At 45.1% G+C, this 19,719-nt stretch overlaps 1 protein-coding gene across 8 annotated transcripts in view; it reads right to left on the bottom strand.

Annotated features, from left to right (window-relative positions):
- Clip4 (CAP-Gly domain containing linker protein family member 4) overlaps positions 1 to 19,719 on the bottom strand; it is a 97,283-nt gene that overhangs the window by 25,513 nt on the left and 52,051 nt on the right. For 6 of the 8 annotated variants that reach the window (XM_021149448.2, XM_021149450.2, XM_021149449.2 and 3 more), the window contains exons 9-14: positions 15,713 to 15,853; positions 12,737 to 12,826; positions 11,893 to 12,036; positions 9,329 to 9,463; positions 6,378 to 6,501; positions 2,958 to 3,022 (exon numbers count right to left, since the gene is read on the bottom strand). In XM_021149448.2, coding sequence (XP_021005107.1) covers positions 2,958 to 3,022; positions 6,378 to 6,501; positions 9,329 to 9,463; positions 11,893 to 12,036; positions 12,737 to 12,826; positions 15,713 to 15,853 — 699 coding nt within the window. The remainder of the gene's footprint in view (positions 1 to 2,957; positions 3,023 to 6,377; positions 6,502 to 9,328; positions 9,464 to 11,892; positions 12,037 to 12,736; positions 12,827 to 15,712; positions 15,854 to 19,719) is intronic. The other 2 variants (XM_021149451.2, XM_021149452.2) reach the window with 1 other exon arrangement.

The following is a 19,719-nucleotide window of genomic DNA, read 5'->3' as shown; positions in this document are numbered from 1 at the left end:
CAGGGCCCCCAATGGAGAAGCTAGAGAAAGCACCCAAGGAGCTGAAGGGGTCTGCAACCCTATAGGTGGAACAACAATATGAACTAACCAGTACTCCCAGAGCTTGTGTCTCTAGCTGCATATGTAGCAGAAGATGGCCTAGTCGGCCATCACTGGGAAGAGAGGCCCCTTGGTCTTGAAAACGTTCTATGCCCCAGTACAGGGGAACGCCAGGGCCAAAAAGTGGGAGTGGGTGGGTAGGGGAGCAGGGCCGGGGGAGGGTATAGGGAACTTTTGGGATAGCATTTGAAATTTGAAATGTATATAAAGAAAATATCTAGTAAAAAACAATTTATAAACAAAATATTAAACATAAAAAATCCAATAAAAAAGAAAATGCTGAACATCAAAAATAAATAAATAAATAAATATTTAAAATGGAATGGGAACTAAGTAAAAGCGTAAAGAACATTGCTAATACATCAATAATAGCAATAAATTAAAATGAATGGAGCTCTCAGAGTAAAATATAAAGACAAGCAGACTTATTTTTTCAGCTGGGTTTTTTCTGTATAGCAATGACTGTCCTGGAACTTGCTCTGTAGACCAGCCTAGCCTTGAACTCACACAGATCCACCTGTCTAATATTGAAATTACTAGTAATACTACCCTTAGCATATATTTTACTAAGTGAAATTACAGTTAGCTCAACACAAGCAGGACCTAGACAGTTGATCTGTAACCAGAGGATTATGAAGGACCAACAGGAAGGCAACACGCACCCAGATACCCTGAACAAAAGGACAACTCATGTTCCAGGCAGGACAGAGTGACATTTTATCATCCACTCCGAATAATGTGACACAGAAAACCTATGAGTTGCTTATTTATGGAACTTTCCATTTAATATTCTCAGATGATGACTGAATGGAAGTCATCAACTTCACTTCACAGACAACAACTCGGGGGTCACATAAGTGGACAGAGAATCCATGCTTACACACAGAACAGTAGTAAGGCCAGAGCTTCCCAACCGCCTCAAAATCCTAGCGTGCTACTCTAGGAATCTCAACAAAATGGTCATCAAGTTTATGTGAGAACAAAAGGAATCAAGAATAACCAACCCAGGGGCTGGCGAGATGGCTCAGCGGTTAAGAGCACTGACTGCTCTTCCAAAGGATCTGAGTTCAAATCCCAGCCAACCACATGGTGGCTCACAACCATCTGTCATGGGATCCTGATGCCCTCTTCTGGACTGTCTGAAGACAGCTATAGTGTACTTACATATAACAAATAAATAAATCTTAAAAAAAAAAAAAGAATAACCAACCCAACAACAGTGGAGAGTAAAGTCAGAGGACACACACACATAGAGACACACGCACACACACAGACACATGTACACAAGAGCATACACACATACTCACACAAGCAGACATACCCACACACATACACACACAAGCACAGCCATACACATGTGCACACTCATACACATACAAACACATGCACACAGAGACATGCACACACATGCACACATACATCCACAGCAGGCGAAGGCGACGCAGACACATGGAAAAGCCCCCTCTGATGATGGAAAGTGCTAGTGGGACACATCCACCTAGAAGTCAGAATGGCCACAGCCATACATCATCCGAAAGGTCCCATCAGAACATGGCCTCTAGAATGGGGACACGCCACACTCATGGGCTGACCGCAACCGATATTCCAGGGTAGTCACTGTACTTCCATAAATAGTCACCCACAGATGAAAAAGAAAATCAAACCCAACCCTTACCACACACAGAGTCAATTCTGGGAAAACTGACAAATATGAAACACAAAACCAGAATTAAAAAAAAAAAAAAAAAGGCCCAAGAAGGAGCATTACAGTTTCTGTCCCTGGGGGAGGGAAATTCTTTAGATAAAAAAATGCAGCCGGGCGTGGTGGCGCACGCCTTTAATCCCAGCACTCAGGAGGCAGAGGCAGGCGGATTTCTGAGTTCGAGGCCAGCCTGGTCTACAANGTGAGTTTCAGGACAGCCAGGGCTACACAGAGAAACCCTGTCTCAAAAAAAAAAAAAAAAAAAAAAAACCAACAACAACAAAAAGCAAGCCATGAGATGCTTTATTCTTTGAGTACATAAACATTAAAAAAAAGTCTTCTCACCAAAAAATGTCAGAAAAGTGAAGATATATCATCAGCTGACACATATTAGTAACAGGTAAACCAGTGAAAGATGTATTCCCAAAATATAGAAGAAGAAAAAAAACCCTACAAATTACCAAGATAAGAAGCAGATCGCCCGAAGGAAGAATAAGCCAGAGCTTTAAACAGAAAAAAGGCAATGCATGAGCTCCACAAACCAAAAGCTGAGAGGCCTGGAAACACTGTTTACATCTAGCAGGGCAGCAACTGTTTCCATGCCCAACAAGAGGGGCGGCTGGGAGGAACAGGGCCTAGTCAGTGGCTGAGGGGAGCATGCAGTGCAAACACCTGCATCCCCCGGGAAGATGGAGGGTGTGGCAGCCAAGCTTACCAACCCCAGGGCCACATGTGTTTGTGTGCACAACGGTGCAATAATAAAAACCAGGATGCAGCAGAAATAAGGAACAGCTAAAGCATCAGTCACACATCCCACCAGTGCTGAAAGCAGAAAGGATAATGGAAATAAAGCGCTACTTACTGATACAAACGGCTGCAAGTGGCCGAAAAGATCAGAAAACCAAAGGAGTCATGAATACCCAATCCTAGGCTCACAACCTTAGCGTGGGAAATACACAGGGAGGCAGGGGAGCGGGAGGTGAGCACAGAGCTGGGAGGCAGGAAACAGATCTGCTCCGGGCTTACTTGCACTATACAGACACACTTAGCCGCTTTGATAAAAACATATTGATACAGATATTTAGCAGTTAAGATACGTCTCGGTGAGTGAAAGTGAAGAAATATTTTAACTGGGATTTAAAAAACATAATCTTACCAGGATAAGAATGATTCTGTTTATTTGAAGATATTTCTGAAAGCGTATCCAGGGAATCTGATAGCCTATGAATAAAACAGAACACTCCACGTTAGGAGGGGCTGGTCTTCTGGGTAAGGTGGACTCTCACGGTCACGGTCGCTTTCACGTCAGCCCTTATTTGTTTTCCCACTCCTTCATTCAACAAGCATCTACTGGGCAGCCACAGGAACCAGGGAAGACCTTTACTCTAGCATAGGAGACAGACGAATATGCAGATGGAGTGGAGGCCCCACTACCAAGGACAGGTAGGTTGGAAAACTCAGTTCATTTGAAACAGGGACCTGACTACTGACATTTATTTGCTTGGTGGCTTTTGTGGAGCTACACTGGGCCTTGGCACAGGATAGGCAAGTACCCTGCCACTAAGTTGCATCCACAGCCCTGTTGTTGTTGTTGTTACTGTTGATGGTGGTGGTGGTGGTGGTGTTCAATGCTAAGAATTGGACCCATGATATCTTCTGACTTAGCTTTGGAATTTTATCTTCAAAGGTAAAACTAAAAAAATCGGAGATAAGTTTATCTTATACCAAGCTTAACAAATATAAGATTAAAATTATAAAAATAATTTTTAAAAAAAGGCTGTCTGAATTTTTGCATGTGTATAATTTTTTTTTTAGTAATATAATCCAAAGCCCTCTGTGCTGAACTCTACCCACCACTGCAAAGGTCACCTTCCCAGGAAGTATCTCCTTGTTTTTTGATATTCAAATCGTTATTTTTAAAAAGCCAGGTCCTGAAAGCCTCATTTTTCTTCAACAGTTTACTGACCTAAATCTGCAAGACCTTCATCTGCCAAACACTTCTCCCAACACACTTTTTTTTCCATCAAGAAAACCCCCCGCAGTCCCTGGAGTGTGCTCACCTGCACCCCACAGGTCATGCGTATCGTTTTTACAGAGCACACAACACATGACAATTGAGGAGGGGCCAATGGACAGAGCCCATAGCCTGGTAAGCAGCAGGTACTGGGATGAAGAGGTGATGGACAGCTGAGAGGAACCTACTTCCGTAAGTGACTGGTTCATTAGAAATAATTCTAACAGCAACAAAACAAGAATGGGATGTTTCTGAGGACCAGTTAGACAGTGAGTGAGTTTCCTTAGACTGTCTTTAAAGAATATTCGCTGATGCTATTAACCAAGACAATTTACTAAATGAAAATTGTATAATGACAGATAGATCGGGAAGTCTATTCAAACAGAGGAAGTCACATGGGTGGATCCTGGGACAAGCACAAATTTTTAAAATGCCAAGGGGAGAAATAAAAAGCCAGCTATGAGGCTGAGGTGAAGCGGCAGGGGTCACAGTGTGATACCAAGATAGCCTCCCACAGCCCCTAGCATAAAATCTTCCCATCTTGAAGACTAGCGGGGCCTTTAAAGAGCTCCAAACTGGCTTGTGTTGGGGATGCCTTAAAATCAGAGACCATGTCTGTTTTGTTTGCTCATAGAATGCCTAGCACAGCACAAAGTACGGAAAGACACTTAATAGTATTTGATGCTGATGAATGAGACAATCAGAAGATGACAGGAAGACAGCTGGATGGAGACTGGTTCATTTCAACAGAGCCCTGGTACTTGAGTGGGGGTTGCTTTCAAACACTCTACCTTGGAGAAAACCAGCCAGAAAGCAAAAGAAACAGTGAGTGAGGCCGTGTGCACTCTGTAAACACAGCAGTGAGAACAGAAAACTACAGGAACAATGTGACTTCACCAGTAAAGGCAGAGAAAAGGTGGCTGCTGTATAAAAAGCCCAGAACTGGCAACGGGGCTCACTGGTACCCACTGTGCCTGACACATGCCCAATCCTGCACTCTGGGTAACTGAACGTGAGATAAACCCCAGTCCTTGTGACTGGGAGATAAATCAAACTAATGCATGATAGTGCATCAATCACCTGCCCGACACGGGTTCAGAGGAGACTCGCAGATGCCCAGTAAATCCTCCAAGGTTACGGCAAGGAGCTCACTTCTGACTCCAGAGAGCCAGGGATTCACATCCCCACTGTAGCATACGGCATTAGCTGTCAGGGCCTGATGTTCCTCCGCTGTGGAATGGGGACAATTGCAGGGCCTGTCTAATAAGATGCTTTAGGTCACCGTTCCAGGGACAACTCTGAGGACGGTGTCAGCTAAACACATGGGCCTAGGACAGTCAGGAAGCTAACGAAGCCAGGCCAAGCTTAGCTCTTCCATTACCCAGAGATGCAACTTCAGCTCTGCTGCTTTTTCTCTGGGAAACTATTTTCCCACCTGTAAGGTGGGAATAAACACAGCAGCTCATGGATCCTCGGGTGTGCAGGGGACAATGGCGTATACCACTCGGGTGCTCAGGATGCAGCCTGCCTTTAAATGCTCGGTAAGAGTTGATGACACTCAGGGTTATTTCCCAACTCACCTGGCCAGGGACTTCTTAGGATCAAGTGAAACAACACTTAGACCTTATGAGCTACAAAGTAGTGTATGCTGAAGGCCTCGCTGCTGTAAGGAATAATGTGTCAAGTACACTGAAAACGAAGAGAATTAACACCAAGAGGATATGTAAGGAAAAGAAAAAACTGAGGGAGAAAATGATTTAAAAAGAAAAGAAAAGAAAAAAACAAAAAACAACTTCAATTTGCCCAGAAACCCTCAGCATCCAGCTAAAGGGGGACTGGTAGGAACTCCCAGGCCACCAACACGGTTCCAGTGTCATGAGCGTGACTACACCACATATGTTGTATCTTGCCCAGAGATTATAATCCCCTTTTCTAGCCTCTGTCTCCCAGCTCCACATTCCACCGGAATGTCATGAGGACCTGTGTTCTGGATAAGCTTGCTTTTAAAACCCAGAGGGAGGTGACATGTAAACGAACTGCCTTACCAGGAAACACTCACGAGGTCTGTTACATATAAATCCTGGAGACTTCACTTCCCCCACCCCCGGAGAGCTACTGCCTATCTATTTTTGAAAACTAAGGAAATCAGAGGAAAAAGCCATTTTGGTTCCATTAGGTTTGTGGGAGAGTGAATGGGTGCCTGCTGGCAGGAAATTTAATGTAGTTAGGATGTGACTGAAGCAATCAGAGGGCATTTTTACTTTTGTTTGCATGACGGATTAAGCTTGCTCCTCGCACTGTTCTTAGCTGCAAACGCCACTTCTAATAGCCTACACACACTCATAGGGTTTGCAAATGAGGAAGAAAGGAGGTTTTTAAAATTGCAAACCCTCAGCAAGGCAAATTTAGCTTCCCATGAGCCTTCCCTCCAAGGAAGGTGGCCAGTTAACCCGTTGAAGGAACGCCTGAGTTTATCTTCCAGATGGATTTGGGGACCCGTGTGCCACAGGGAACTGCAGAGTTTCTGTAAACAGATAGATGCACACTCCAGTTTCTCCTCACCTCTGTACCCTGGACGGGGGCGCAAATATTCCATATCTCGGAGAGCAACTAAAATACTGTACACCTCCAACTGAACCGTCATTCTTCCCGTGGGGCTTCTCCAGCTCTATGCCGTACCAATACCCTAAAACATGAATATTGCATTTTAAAGGCATCTGCACTTCATTCACAACCGCTGTGCGGTAATACGAACCCAAAGTCGGGATGGCTCGGCGTTTTCACAAATGACCGAGATGATGGAAGATCATCATGATCATTAAGCTCTCAGATGATCAAATTATAAAATAAAACTTGAAAATTTGGAAAGTGGGAGAAACGAATCAGTGGCATAATTGCAGAGCAGTACATTAAGGGAGGAAAAATAAAACTCACAAACTTAGATTTGTGGGGAATTAGCCATCATGCAAGGAGAGCGCCACCAAAATATATCTTAAGACTGTAATGCAAAAGAAAGCGTCCTTGACTCTCACGTAGCCTGCTTCAGTGAGAGCAGCATGGAATGCTACTGAGACATGACTCCTCAGGTGGACAGCTCTCTTCAGCTCACCCTCCACGCAGCAGCACACCACAAACACCCATTAAATAATTAAACAAGGGCAGAGATAGCACGGAAGACACAGTGAAACTGCTCCCTCTTTTAAGTAAATGAAAAGACCTAGGTTTCCTAATAGAAGAACTTTCCTTAGAAGACAGTATCTATGGGGCTAGCTGTGAGAATCCCAAGTCCCTGGAGAGACTAAAACCAAAACAACAGGGCTGTACTTCCAGTAGCTTGCTAGGTAGACATACTCTAAAGCAGGGATTCCTGGGGTTTCCATGATCCGCTAAACAGGCCTTACAGTTCGCATGCTTGTAATCGGAGCATACAGCACGTTTGGTCTTTTACAATCAATAGCAAATAAAGAACATGTATGTGATCATTTGGTCTTTCACAACCAACAGCAAGAATGGATGTGTGAATACAACCAACTCACTACAAATAGGAAATGCAAAATACTCCTCTCAGATTACTAGCTCAGAGTCAGTTTCAATGACAGGAACCTTCAAAGCCAACTTAGAATACACACTCATTTTGCTTTGGTTTTTGTTTTATTTGGTTGATTGGTTGGTTAGTTGGGTGGTTGGTTTATGTGACACCTGACCCCATTCTAGATACTTAGATTGGAGTTATAAAGACTGAAGTACAGCCAGTGTCTTTTATATTTGAGTGGCCCCACTATGTCATATCGCAGTGCCTACGAGCCTCTTTGTCTAACCACACTAATTCTTTGAAAACAGACTATGAGCTTCTGACTTGCCTAGACCAGATGAGTCTTGTTAGAATGATCTCTGAGTACCATAGTTACAATTTTCCAGGTCTCACTTCCTTCTGTGTTTGATAGGCCTTTCCATGTAATTTTTTTCTTTAATTAAAAGCCCCATTGTGATTGACTACATCACTGCCATGTGTTTACTATGTAACTCTTGAAAATGTGTGACATACATACATTACACACACACAGGCACAGTAGTTGTGAAAACAGCCTAGCAGAGAGCTATGCTATGTACTCACTATCTAGTGTGAGATGTAAGAGAGGCCCAAGGGAGGCTTGAATTCTAACATAGCTCAAATAAAGCACCGACTTACACTAAAAGTGGCATTAATCAAAGAAGAGAGCGCATGCTGGAGTCATATGCCTGGTTCACGTGCTTCTGTCTCATACACAGAAGTGGACACTCCTGGTGAACTGGCATGGTCTCTGTCTAGCGTGGCAGCAGCCATGTTGAACCACAAGCTCAGAGCAAAGGCGACTAAACCTCTGAAGGTTCAGGCTCATCTAGAACACAGGCTCCTGGGTGTTCAGGTGCCGCCTGGCCCTCTCTACACCAGCCAGCAGGAACTGGGGCTTAAGGACCAGAACAGAAAGATACTGCTGTTCTGCCTCCTGCTACTGTTGTGCATAGTTCCTGCCTCTGACACAGGATTGTCACAGCTTTGGTCAGATGACACTGTGGCAGGCTAACCTGTTGGTCTGCAGACAGAATAAGATCTCAGCTCTTGCATGAGTCCTGACAGATGCTAAGCTACAAACTTTTCTCTTTCAATCTCCTAGATACCCTTTCCTCAAATCCTGCAATGCCACCATGTGTTAATATGGCATATTGCTACTTAAAACACAGCTATGGATCCATGCAACTGGCTTCTAGTCTGTGGACATACACAGGAAGATAATCTTTACCTTTTAAAAAATATGTATTATTTCTATTCATGTGTATGTGTATAAAACTGTGTGAGTGTATGTGCACTGGGTATGCAGATGCCCACGGAAGCCAGAGGGTATCAAACCCCCTGAATCTGCAGTTGCAGGTAGGTGTGAGCCACCTGATGTAGCGCGCTGCGAACTAAACCCAGATCCTCTGCCAGAGCAGTCAGTGCTCTTAACCACTGAGCCATCTCTCCAGCCCCAATCTTTACTTTAGGAAACAGCACTAGGGCAACTGGGATGAATATTTAAGTTCACAGACATGTATTCCTTTAGATTCCAGGGTACACAACAACTGTTTTCTCTTCTTTGCCTTTTTCTCTAAGCCATCCTGATTTTAAAAAAACAAAAACCAAAAAACAAGATGGTCCATCTAATCTAATCTGTTCACCTCCAGGATTATCCGGCAGGGTAGGAGGAGTAATTGAAATACTTTCCAGGAATTTAGCACACTCTGCAGTCAGAATAAACCAGGGAAGTGAAAACTAATTTTAATATTAGACAAATGAACAACGCAGGAACATTCCATGGACACCAGTCAGTCTCTTACAGACAGCTGTATCACTTTCCACACACTGTGCCTCTGCCACCAGCCACAAGAACCAGGGAGGGAGGACCTCCCTAAGACTAAGTCCCATCTGCTGTTTAGGTTTAAATAAACCTTTTGTACAAAATTCACGTTGAACCAAGACTATTGAGGGGAGTTACCTGGAGCAAAGTTTGTTGTTCCAAAGAACTTAATGGTGCCTACTCGCTGGCCTACGACCAGCACCCTTTCTCCGAGGTGGAGCGCTCCTTCACGGTGACTGTTATTTGCTGCAGATGTGGCTGAAGATTTCAAACCTGTTCAAGTGGTGGGTGGGAGGTATGGGAAGGGAAGGTAAAGAGGAAAGAACACAAAGGGAGGAGAAACTCAAAAAAAGCACATTAGTTTTTAAAACTCACTTCACGTGTTCTAACTAGTCTGGTTGGTTGGATATCTCATTGTGTATTTGTCACGGCTGTGGTCCTCACTCAGGAGGCCAAGGTATTCAAAGCAAACAAGAACGTTCCCTGAGGAAAATCACTGCCATGGGAACAGCACAAACCTTGTTCCTAGAAAAGAATCAGTTCCACTCAGACAGCCAGGCACACACTCCACTCGGACACAGAGTGGTCCGTGAAGAACCAGAGCCAAGCGAGCTCAGCCTCCTGTCACGTCACGGGGATCCACCGTTGGTGCTACAGCACGAGAGTGGATACAGACAACTCAGGAAGAGCACGTGAGACCAAGTGGTGGTCAGCTGTGGCCAATGGGCCAGTCCCTAGTCACGTGAAGCACAGAGCTCTGTATTCACTCAGATTCCGTGCAGGACGTGCAGGAATGTAAATCCAGGTGAATCCGCCATAGGCTGAGTAGTCTGAACAGGACAATCCAGATGTACTGCGTTCTGAAGCCTGACCACCCTTAGCACAGATGCTCGAATTCACATTCAGATTAGAATGTGCCATCCCTTGTAGCCGTCCAGATAACAACCCTTGTAGCGTCCTCTCAACGCTTCAGATTTTCGGATTTCGGGTTTTCAGGTTTCAGAGCTTCTGGCTAGAGGTGGTCACACGGTAGACTGTGCAAGTATTCCAAAATCTCAAACTGGCCTAACTCAAAACGCTTCTGACCCCAGTCATGTCGGGTAAGGAATGTCCAACTTAGGGCAGGTCCCGACTACCCCAAGTTGCTTTCCTTCCACTTAATTCAAGACTACCCCTAAAATACTGCCCACTCTCTGGTATCTAGCCTCTAGGAAATACTATCCCAAGATAAGTTCAAATCCAGAAGGCTGGCTCCTGGGCCCTGTCCTATTGGTACTGAGTAGCGAATTGAACAGCTACCATCCAGAAGGTCTCAAGAACTCTAGGTGAAGGCCTGGGAGGGGTCAACTGTGGGAAGGGGAGACTGAAGACACAGGAGCAAACTTGAGCGTGTGATGGCAGGGGCGCAGACCTATTGCACCCCTGAGAAACCCAGACCTAGCTAACCGCGGCACTGCAGTTTACAGAGTGCTTTCCATAAAAAGGTGTAGCGATGGGTTCACAGCTCACAGGTGACACGCCCACACTGACACCCAGGCCTGCCCACTGCTCAGGTAGTTCAACAATGGGAGCCAGCGAGCCAGGCCCAGAGTGCAGACCTCCTCCACACCTCTCCACTCTCCTGGCTCTCTCTTTCTCATTCCAGTTACTATCCCTTCCACCCTTGTCTGGTCTCTGCCATTCCCTCTCCCTCCAAGGCGAAAGGCTCTCTGCTCACTCTAGTGTTATGTGTCTGGGGCTCTAAACACAGACAGTCTGACCCCAGCCCTCAGCCACACACAGCTCCCATTCTCTGCCTTTCTCTGGGGAAGTTTTTTCCCCCCCCGTTCTGGTTACCACCTTCGTACCCACTATAATCAATCTATGCCAACACAATCCTCAACTGAATAAAAGTAAGTAAAGTAAGTATATAGGCACACAGGAACTGCTTGTTCCAGGGAAAAGGGGAGAAAGGAGGTAATTCTAAACTCCTATATAAAGTCTAAAATCGAGTCAAGGTCAAAAGTCCCAATTCCAAATACAGGAATAGTTAAAATGCAATAAAGTAAGAACAGGGCTGGGTTTCCTCTACTAGGGTCACTGCTGAGGGTTTAGGGACAAGGTAAACAATGTCACCACCTAGGTGAAAGCCCGGGTGTGTGCTTTCACACTGTCACACATCCTGAGGAGTAGTGGTTGGGGAGACCATGAGGGCTACAGATGGCTGTCCCCCGGGGGGAAGGGGGGACGGACCCCTGAGCCTCTCTTGCACAGCTTCAACTTCAACAAAAGCAGAGTTTACATCCTTCTCTAAACAGGACAATGACAGGCAGGCGCGTGGGAGAGCTGAGGTGCAAAAACTACCAACTAGATGACAGTAAACTCTCAAATCCAAGCGCAAAGCCAGGAGTCCTGACTGCAGGCCCAGGCCGGGGAGGCAGGGACACAGCATGGAGTTCAGTGTGACTGAAGCACAGGGGCAAAGAGTAAAGGGTGCCTACGTGGTGTCACCCAAAGAGCAAGACAGCTCAGTCTGCCTGGGGTGAAGAGAGAAGGGGGGAGGTGGGGAGAAAGGGGAGCAGGAAAGGGGGAGGGGGAGGAGCAAGGAAAGGGAAGGGGGAGGGGGAGAGGGCTCCTTCTACACGTTAAAAAGAGCAAATCCACTTACAAACAAACCAAGATAAAAAACACCAAGAAAGCCTGGTTGAAAAAGCCATAGATACCAGCACTGGCTCTGGACGGGAGAGAGGGGCTTTTGCTCAGGGTCTTCTTGCCACCGCTGCTTGTGGTCAGCTTCTTCGGGTAGCTCTGCTTGTGCTCCAGGGAGGATGTAGAGGAGGAACTGCTCGTGGACCCAGGCTGGGCAGCTGGCGAGGGAGGGAGCAGGAAAGAATCACAACTTAAAGGGTGGTTTTAACAAAGAGAGAAAAAAAAATACTAACAAAAGAAGAAAAAAAAAAAAGAAAAGGACTAATAAGATGTTTTCTGGGCAAATTTTTCTGAAGCGCTTCATTTAGCGTCCTCAATTGTGGATGATCTAGTGTCAAATTAAATGCCTGATTTATCCAAATGCACGGCTGTTTACACACTAAATAGATCACTGTTTACACAAGCAGGAATTTTTAAGGCTTCCCAGTAACGTATCTTATCCAGGGGAGTCACCTAACGCTAACTAATCTAACACACACACACACTCCACTCTCCTTAGGGGAAACTGTAATAGAGCCCCTTCAAACATACACACGGGAATACGAATGCATGCACGCTACTAACACGTCCTAAGGTGACAACATTCTAACCTTGAATCATTCTGTAGTCAGCCTGAAGGTGCACAGGCTCCTCCCTCAAAGTCTGGCCACCTCCCCTGCACTGTGGCCCCTCCCCCACGTCAGTCGTTCTTTCTGCATCTGTATTTTTAAAGGGTTTTTTCCAAGAGTAGTTTTACTATGTTGATTTTTCCCCTTCCCAGCTTTAATCCAAATCACACAAGCCGGTTTGCACTGCCTAACAAGCTGGATTCCCGCCAGGGGCTGTAGCCTTAAGAACAGGGGGTGATGGTTACATTACCGTCATTTTCCGCTACAGTTTTCGGGTCTTCACTGGGAGGCAATGCCAGTGTGGATTCAGAAGCAGTCTCTTTTTTAGATGTCGTCAGCCCTGGTGAATAAACACAAAGGTGATTGTAGCGAAAGACAATGTTGGTTTGTTTTCAGAGAAGGTCTCACTGTGTAGCCTTGGCTCTCCTGGAACTCACTCTGTAGACCAGGCTGGCCTCGAACTCACAGAGATCTGGCCTGCCTCTGCCCCTCTGAGTGCTGGCATGAACAGCGTGCACCACCACTTATCCACGTGTAAAGACACAAATGGATCTACTTCCACAGACAGGAGGATGGAGCGCCTCAGTATTTAAGGTCGGGGAAAAGGAGCTGGACACTCGGTGACACAGCACCATCCAAGCACGCACGAGCCCTGCTTAGAATCCAGCACTGCAGAACTAAGAGAAGAAGGTGTGTTCACAGTGTGTCTATGAGCTCCAGCTGTGCCCCCGCTACAGATCTCTAAAATAGCCGCATCATTGTCTCTATAGCTAATAGACTTGCTCAGAACTTGTGTCACACACAGGTAGGGAGTGGCTAACGAGTCACAGCTGAGATGTGGCTGAGTAACAACTTACATGACACCGTTTCCTGCCATAACCAATTCCCACAACCTCATCTGAAAAAAAAAAGCTCGTGAATAATGGTTGTTTGCTAAGCCCTTCACATCAACTGAATCCATTTATTTAAAGAGAGCGTCCTGAGAGCTTCCCAGCTTTTTTTTTGAGCTGTCAGCAGCCATTCCCAGTCACCTCGAAAAGCATTTTAAGTGAAAAATTCTACCTAAGACTTTGCTGCAAACAGAAACCAGACACAGTTCGAATGTGCTCTGAAGAGAGGACCTTTGAGTTTAGTGTGGCCAAACACCTCTGCTCTCCAAGCACCAATGAAGGGGGGGGTGGGGGGAGCAGAGACTCAGTGGCTCATCAAGGTGCACTCTGAATCAGAGCTGGAGTGGGTCCAAAGCAGGAGGTCTAGGAGGAGGACGTGAGTGCGGATTCTGGAAAGTCTGAGAAAAATCTCATAAGAAGACATAGCCTGTGGGTAGCCTGGCAGGAAAGGAGTCCTTCAGGATTCAGGGGAGGCAAGCAGAACACATGGGTAGCAGACACCTCAGGGGGTGACAGAGCCTGGACAGCATTTGCCTAGCATTGCTAGGCTCTGAGGTCAAGCCTAGTTCTGCAGAAGAGGAGGCTAGGGAATGGAGAGGAAGAAGGGGCTGCAAGCCTCCAGTTAGGTGATAGATGGAAACATCCTGTGGAGTGTGAGTCTTGCCCTGGACTTGAAAGGGAGGACAGGCGTGGACAGAATTCCAGCTGGGTGACACTTCTTTAGCAGCCACAGCTAGAGGGAGGAGGAGGGAAGGCCGGACACTGTAGAAGTTACTCCAGCAGTCAAGGGGTGAGTGAGATGCCACAGCAGCTGTGGCGTGAGAAAACCTGCAGAACGTAGCTTTCAGTTATTTTATTTTCCAGTCCTAGAATTCCATTTGGCCCTTTGGTTTGAACAGTCATCAAGACAACCGAACGTGAAGTTTTAAGAATGGTATAAAGATCTTTGTGTATCTGCCCAGTTTCCCCCAAAACAGCATTTCACAAAACTATACAACAATATCCAAACAGGAAACATGCATTATTCTCATCCACTGATGTGACTCCAATCACCTTAGGTTTAGTTGCTATATGTGCATGTGTGTGCATGTGCATTTGCATGTATGTGTGCACATGCACACACATGTATATGCATTCATACACAGAAACACAGCATGTGAGGGAGCTCACCTTAATTTTCATGGAGAGCCTGACTGTGATATATGGAGTATCTGGGAACAGATCTAACAAACGGGCCAAACATATCTACAGAAATAAAAAACTTTACCATCATATTAAGATATTTTAAATTATCCAACCAAACAGAAAATTGTTCCAAGCACATAATTAAAGATGGCTATAACCATGTCAACTCTTTTCAAATTGGCACAAGGACTAAATGTAATGTCTGCTTAGATGTCAATAGATTTTTTTTTTATAAAGAAACTTTTGAGAACTTAACTTAAAATACGTAAGGAAGTGTGTGACCTTTAGGGGCCCCGAATAAGGGAGACAATCTTTTAAGAAGTTGTAAGGCATTCCTCTCTGCGGGATGTCACATCAATAATGAAGCAAACCCACAGGTAGCCTAGCAACCACCTCAACAGAAGAGAAAGGCAAACTCAGTGTCCGGGTGCCATCCTTTCAGATGGTAGAAACCTTTCTGTCCCAGCTGCCAATATTTACTGAATACCTGTTTTTGTGCTATGAGCTTCTGTGAACACAAAAGCCCAAATTATTTTCACAGTCTACTTGCAGTTTAGAATTTGACTGAGAGAACAGAAGATCTACACAAACAAAGCAATCAGTGGACAAGATAACAACGGGGCTGTGCAGGTTAAAAGAATACACATAGGAAGATGGAGAACAGAGAGGTTAAATGAGTTGGATTGCTAGGCGGGATCTGCATGGAGTGAGGAACAGGAAGGACCGCCCGCAGCCGCCCACAGGTGAGGAGAGACAGTGGGAGAGTGGGCGGGCACGAGTGTGCAGCAGGGCAGGAGAATTGTAAAGCAGGGCCAACCACAGGAACAGAACGAGGCCCCTCTGACTAACCCAGGGGCATCACAGAAAAGGCGAGGCACGAGGAGCAAGCTGTGTTTCATGAAGACTCGCTGGAAGCAAAAACTCCAGCCCAGAGCCTAACGATGGAGCATTTGAAGCACAGAGGGTAGGGAAGGAAAGAAGCCATTGTCAGAGACTTAAGTCATATTCATAACTGAGGCCCAAACCACCAAGGCCTTTTGTGAGGTGTGGCCTTTGTGGCGGACTTCAGAATGAAGCAGTCCAAACACCTGAATCCCACACATGGTTTCAAGTGCGGTTTAGGAGCTGCTGGCCTCCCCAGTGTGACCTACCGGAATTGACTCTGGATGTGATGTGGGCTACATCGACCTTCTGGGATCGGGCGTGTGGGGTGGCTCTCGTGGAAGGAGTGTGTGTGGTGGTCTTCCTCCCGTCTTTTAATTTACTTATCTTTGAAAGGGGCGCAAAAATACCTGAGGGCCAAGACAGAACCACAGTTAGTGTGGAGCAAGTGGAAGCACATTCAAATTCAAGGCAAACGTCACTGTTGCTAACACAGGCTACTTCTGTCCGGACCTACCATGCATCTTGTGATGAGACATGGTACTTGCCCTCAGTGGGCACACAATCCAGTTGCCAAGTCTCAATACACTATGACTTAGGAGCCACATAAGAGAGACATAATTACTGTGGAGTGAGGTTCAGGGGACAGGGCTATGTGTAAACATTCCCAGCTGCTGTTCTAAGTAACTGAGAATAATGACTCCTACCTAGTATAAGTCATGCTACCTCCTGTCTGCTTAGAGTTTGTATCCTCCCAACACTGAAGGGCTCCTCAAATCCCTCTCTCATCTCCCTTCTGTACTGCACACCTTTTAGACACAAATTCCAATGTTGCTCTTGCCTGCATTTCCCCACTATAACTAATTATAGTCCCTTACACACAGAACAGACACAATAAATCTTTTCGACTGTATAAAATTATCTTCCCCAAAGGCCTAGCCCTCAATTCCTGACAAGCAGAAGCAATACAGTGTGTGTTGAGGAAGGGAGGTATACAGAGGCAGGGGACTGCCTATCTACAGCAGCTGGGAGCATAAAACCCAACTGAGAAAGTTTATGGAGGCAATAAAATATCCAGTTTGAGTAAGAACACACAGACATTGAAGAGAGTGAATACAGACTATAAATACCAAGATTATCTCCCTACCACACTTAAAAAGAAAATAAAGTCATAATATGTACATTACACTCTTGAGTGTTTACAACCTAACAAACACACGTCGTATTGAAACGTGATCTTTTAAGCAGGATAGGAAGACTTGCACCTTACACAAAGGGAGCATTCTGCTCATCGCCGAGCAGTGCCGCTACATACTTTCCTGAAAACCTTTGAAATGCTTTTCTCTTTTGGACTCTGCATGACCTTACCTTGATTTCCCTGGTGTGTGTGTGTGTGTGTGTGTGTGTGTGTGTGTGTGTGTGTTGTAGAGATTGTAATTATCTCTCATGTCACTGACATGGGTTGTTTTTGGCAATGATCATGCAGAGGAGGATTACAATGACATCTGCCAAGGTTTAAAGCAGTGACTCTCACCCTTCCTGATGCTGCAACCCTTCAATCCAGTTCCTCGTGCTGTGGTGATGCCCAACCATTTTCATTGCTACTTTTACTTCATAACCATAATTTTTTTGTTACGAATCATGATGTAAATAATTTTGGAGCTAGAGGTTTGCCAGTGGGTTGCAGCCCACAGGTTGAGAACTGCTGGTCTAAAGAAAGAAATATTCTACTCTAGATATATGAATTTCTAGACTTTTTTGGAGCTTAGAAATTCTCACCTAATCCTCCTTATGGAATGAATTATAAAGAAAGGAACTTAGATGCAAGGGCACCCACATTTATAAAAGGAATACTACAAAAGTTTAAATCACACATTGGACACACATAGTGGGAGACTTGAAGAGTCCTCTCTCACCAACGGATAGGTCATTGGAACAGAAATTAAACAGAAATAATGAAACTAGCACACATTATGAATCAAATGGACTTAACAGACATCTACATAACATTTCATCCAAACACAGAAGAATATACTTTCTTCTCAGCACCTCAGGGAACCTTCTCCAAAATTGGCCATATTCTTGGTCACAAAGCAATCCTTAAGAAGATAGAAATACCCCTTGTATCCTATCAGATCACCATGGTTAAAACTGGACTTCAACAACAACAGAAACAACAGGAAACCTACAAATTCATGGGAACTGAACAACTGTCTCCACAATGATCACTTGGTCAAAAAAAAAAAAAAAAAAGAAAGAAAAAAATTAAAGACTTTCTGGAATTCAATGAAAATGTAGGCAGAGCATACCGAAACTTAATGAAAGCAGTGTTAAAAGGAAAGTTCATAGCACTAAGTGCCTTCATTAAGAAATTGGATAGATCCTATCCTAGCAGCTAAACAGACTACCTGAAATCTCTACAACAAAAAAGAAGCAAGCACACCTCAGACTTAGACAACAAGAAATAGTCACACTCAGGGCTGATGTCAATAAATCAGAAACAAAGAGAACAATACAAAGAATCAACAAAACTAAGAGCTGGTTCATTGAGAAAATCAACAAGATAGAAAACCCTTAGCTAAACTAACTAAAAGACAGAAAGACACCACCCAAACTAACAAAATCAGAAATGGTGAGGGGGATATAGTGGCAGACAGTGAGGATATGCAATGAATCATTAGGTCTTACTTCAAAACACTATACTCCACAAAGTTAGGAAATCTAAATGAAATGGATGATTTTCTAGACAGATCCCACTTACCAAATTAAATCAAAATCAGGTAAACAATCTAAACAATCCTATAACCCCTAAGAAAAAAGAAGCAGTCATTAAAATTCTCCCAAACCAAAAAAGCCCAGGGGCAGATGGTTTTTCCAAAGAATTATACCAGACTTTCAAAGAAGAGTTAATACCAATACTCTTCAAATTATCCCACAAAATAGCAACAGAATGACCACTACCAAACTCATTCTATGAGGCCACAGTCACACTGATACCTAACTCACAGATTCAACAAAGAGAGAAATTCAGACCAACTTCCCTATGAACATTTATACAAAAATACTCAAAAAAAATACTCAAAAACCAAATCCAAGAACACATCAAAGACATCACCCTCCAGAAACAGATGCAAAGACTCACAGCCGAACATTAGACAGAGCTTGGGAAGCCTTGTGGAAGAGTTACAGGGAGGACTGAGGAGCTGGAGGGCACAGGGACTCCATGAGAAGACCAAGAGCGTCAACTAACCTGGACCCTTGGGTCCTCCCCAAGATTGAACAGAGACACCATTATCTTGGGTTCAGATGGGTTCAGACTCCATCTTAGAAAACGTGAGCTAAGGTTGAACTCTCGAGTACTAGTTTCCAGGTTACTCACCAGCAAGCCTGGGCCTCCAGGTTACAAGCCTGCCCTTGGCGCTTCACTTCCTAACAACCACCAATCAGGAGGAAAGCTGAAGTTAAGTTTATGGTTTGGCTCCCAACACCAGCCAATTATTTTACAGGGTAACTAAATTCCATAACAGCCCCCTAATCAGCTATGTGCCAGGCTAGAAACCCCCTCACTTGCTTGCCTTTTCCTATAAAACCCGTCCCACTGAGAGCTCGGGGCTTCATCGCCACCCTTCTGTGTCAGCGACTTATGTATAGTCCAAGCTTGAGCTTGAACAAAGACCCTAGGTCCAAAAACATCGTAATCAGTTCCTTGGTAGTCTTCTGGGGTTCACAAAATAGGCACATCAGAACTACCAACCAAAGAGCATACATGGGTTAGACCTAGGCCATCCCACACATATGCAGCAGAAGCGCGGCTTAGTCTTCATGGGGATCCCCCAACAAGTGGAGCAGGGGCTATCCCTGACTCTGTTGCCTGCCTGTGGCTCCTGTTTCCCTAAATGGGCTGCTTTGTCTGGCCTCAGTCATACAGGATGTACCTAATCCTGCAGTGACTTTATGTGCCAGGGTGGGTTGGTACCCAGCAGGGGACCGCCCACTTCTAAGAGGAAAAGGGGAGGGATGGGGAGGGACTATGTTAGGGAGGACTGGAGGAGAGGGGGACTGAGATCAGAATGTAAAGTGAATAAATATGTATTTATGCCTGTGTAAGGCTTCAGCTCCAGCCCAGGCTCCCAAAGGTGTTCAGGCCCCTGTGAAGGCCCCATAGAAAAGGCTCCTGCCAGTGTGAAGACAGACGGACTGCTGTGACACACCTCCCCACACATTATTTGCAGATGACCAGTGTCCTATGCTGTTCTTACAAATAAACTCAGGCAAG

The sequence above is a fragment of the Mus caroli genome, chromosome 17 (genome assembly GCF_900094665.2).
Source record: "Mus caroli chromosome 17, CAROLI_EIJ_v1.1, whole genome shotgun sequence".
Classification (NCBI taxonomy): domain Eukaryota; kingdom Metazoa; phylum Chordata; class Mammalia; order Rodentia; family Muridae; genus Mus; species Mus caroli.
Note: the sequence above shows the minus strand (reverse complement) of the source record. Positions and strands in the feature narration are given on the sequence as shown.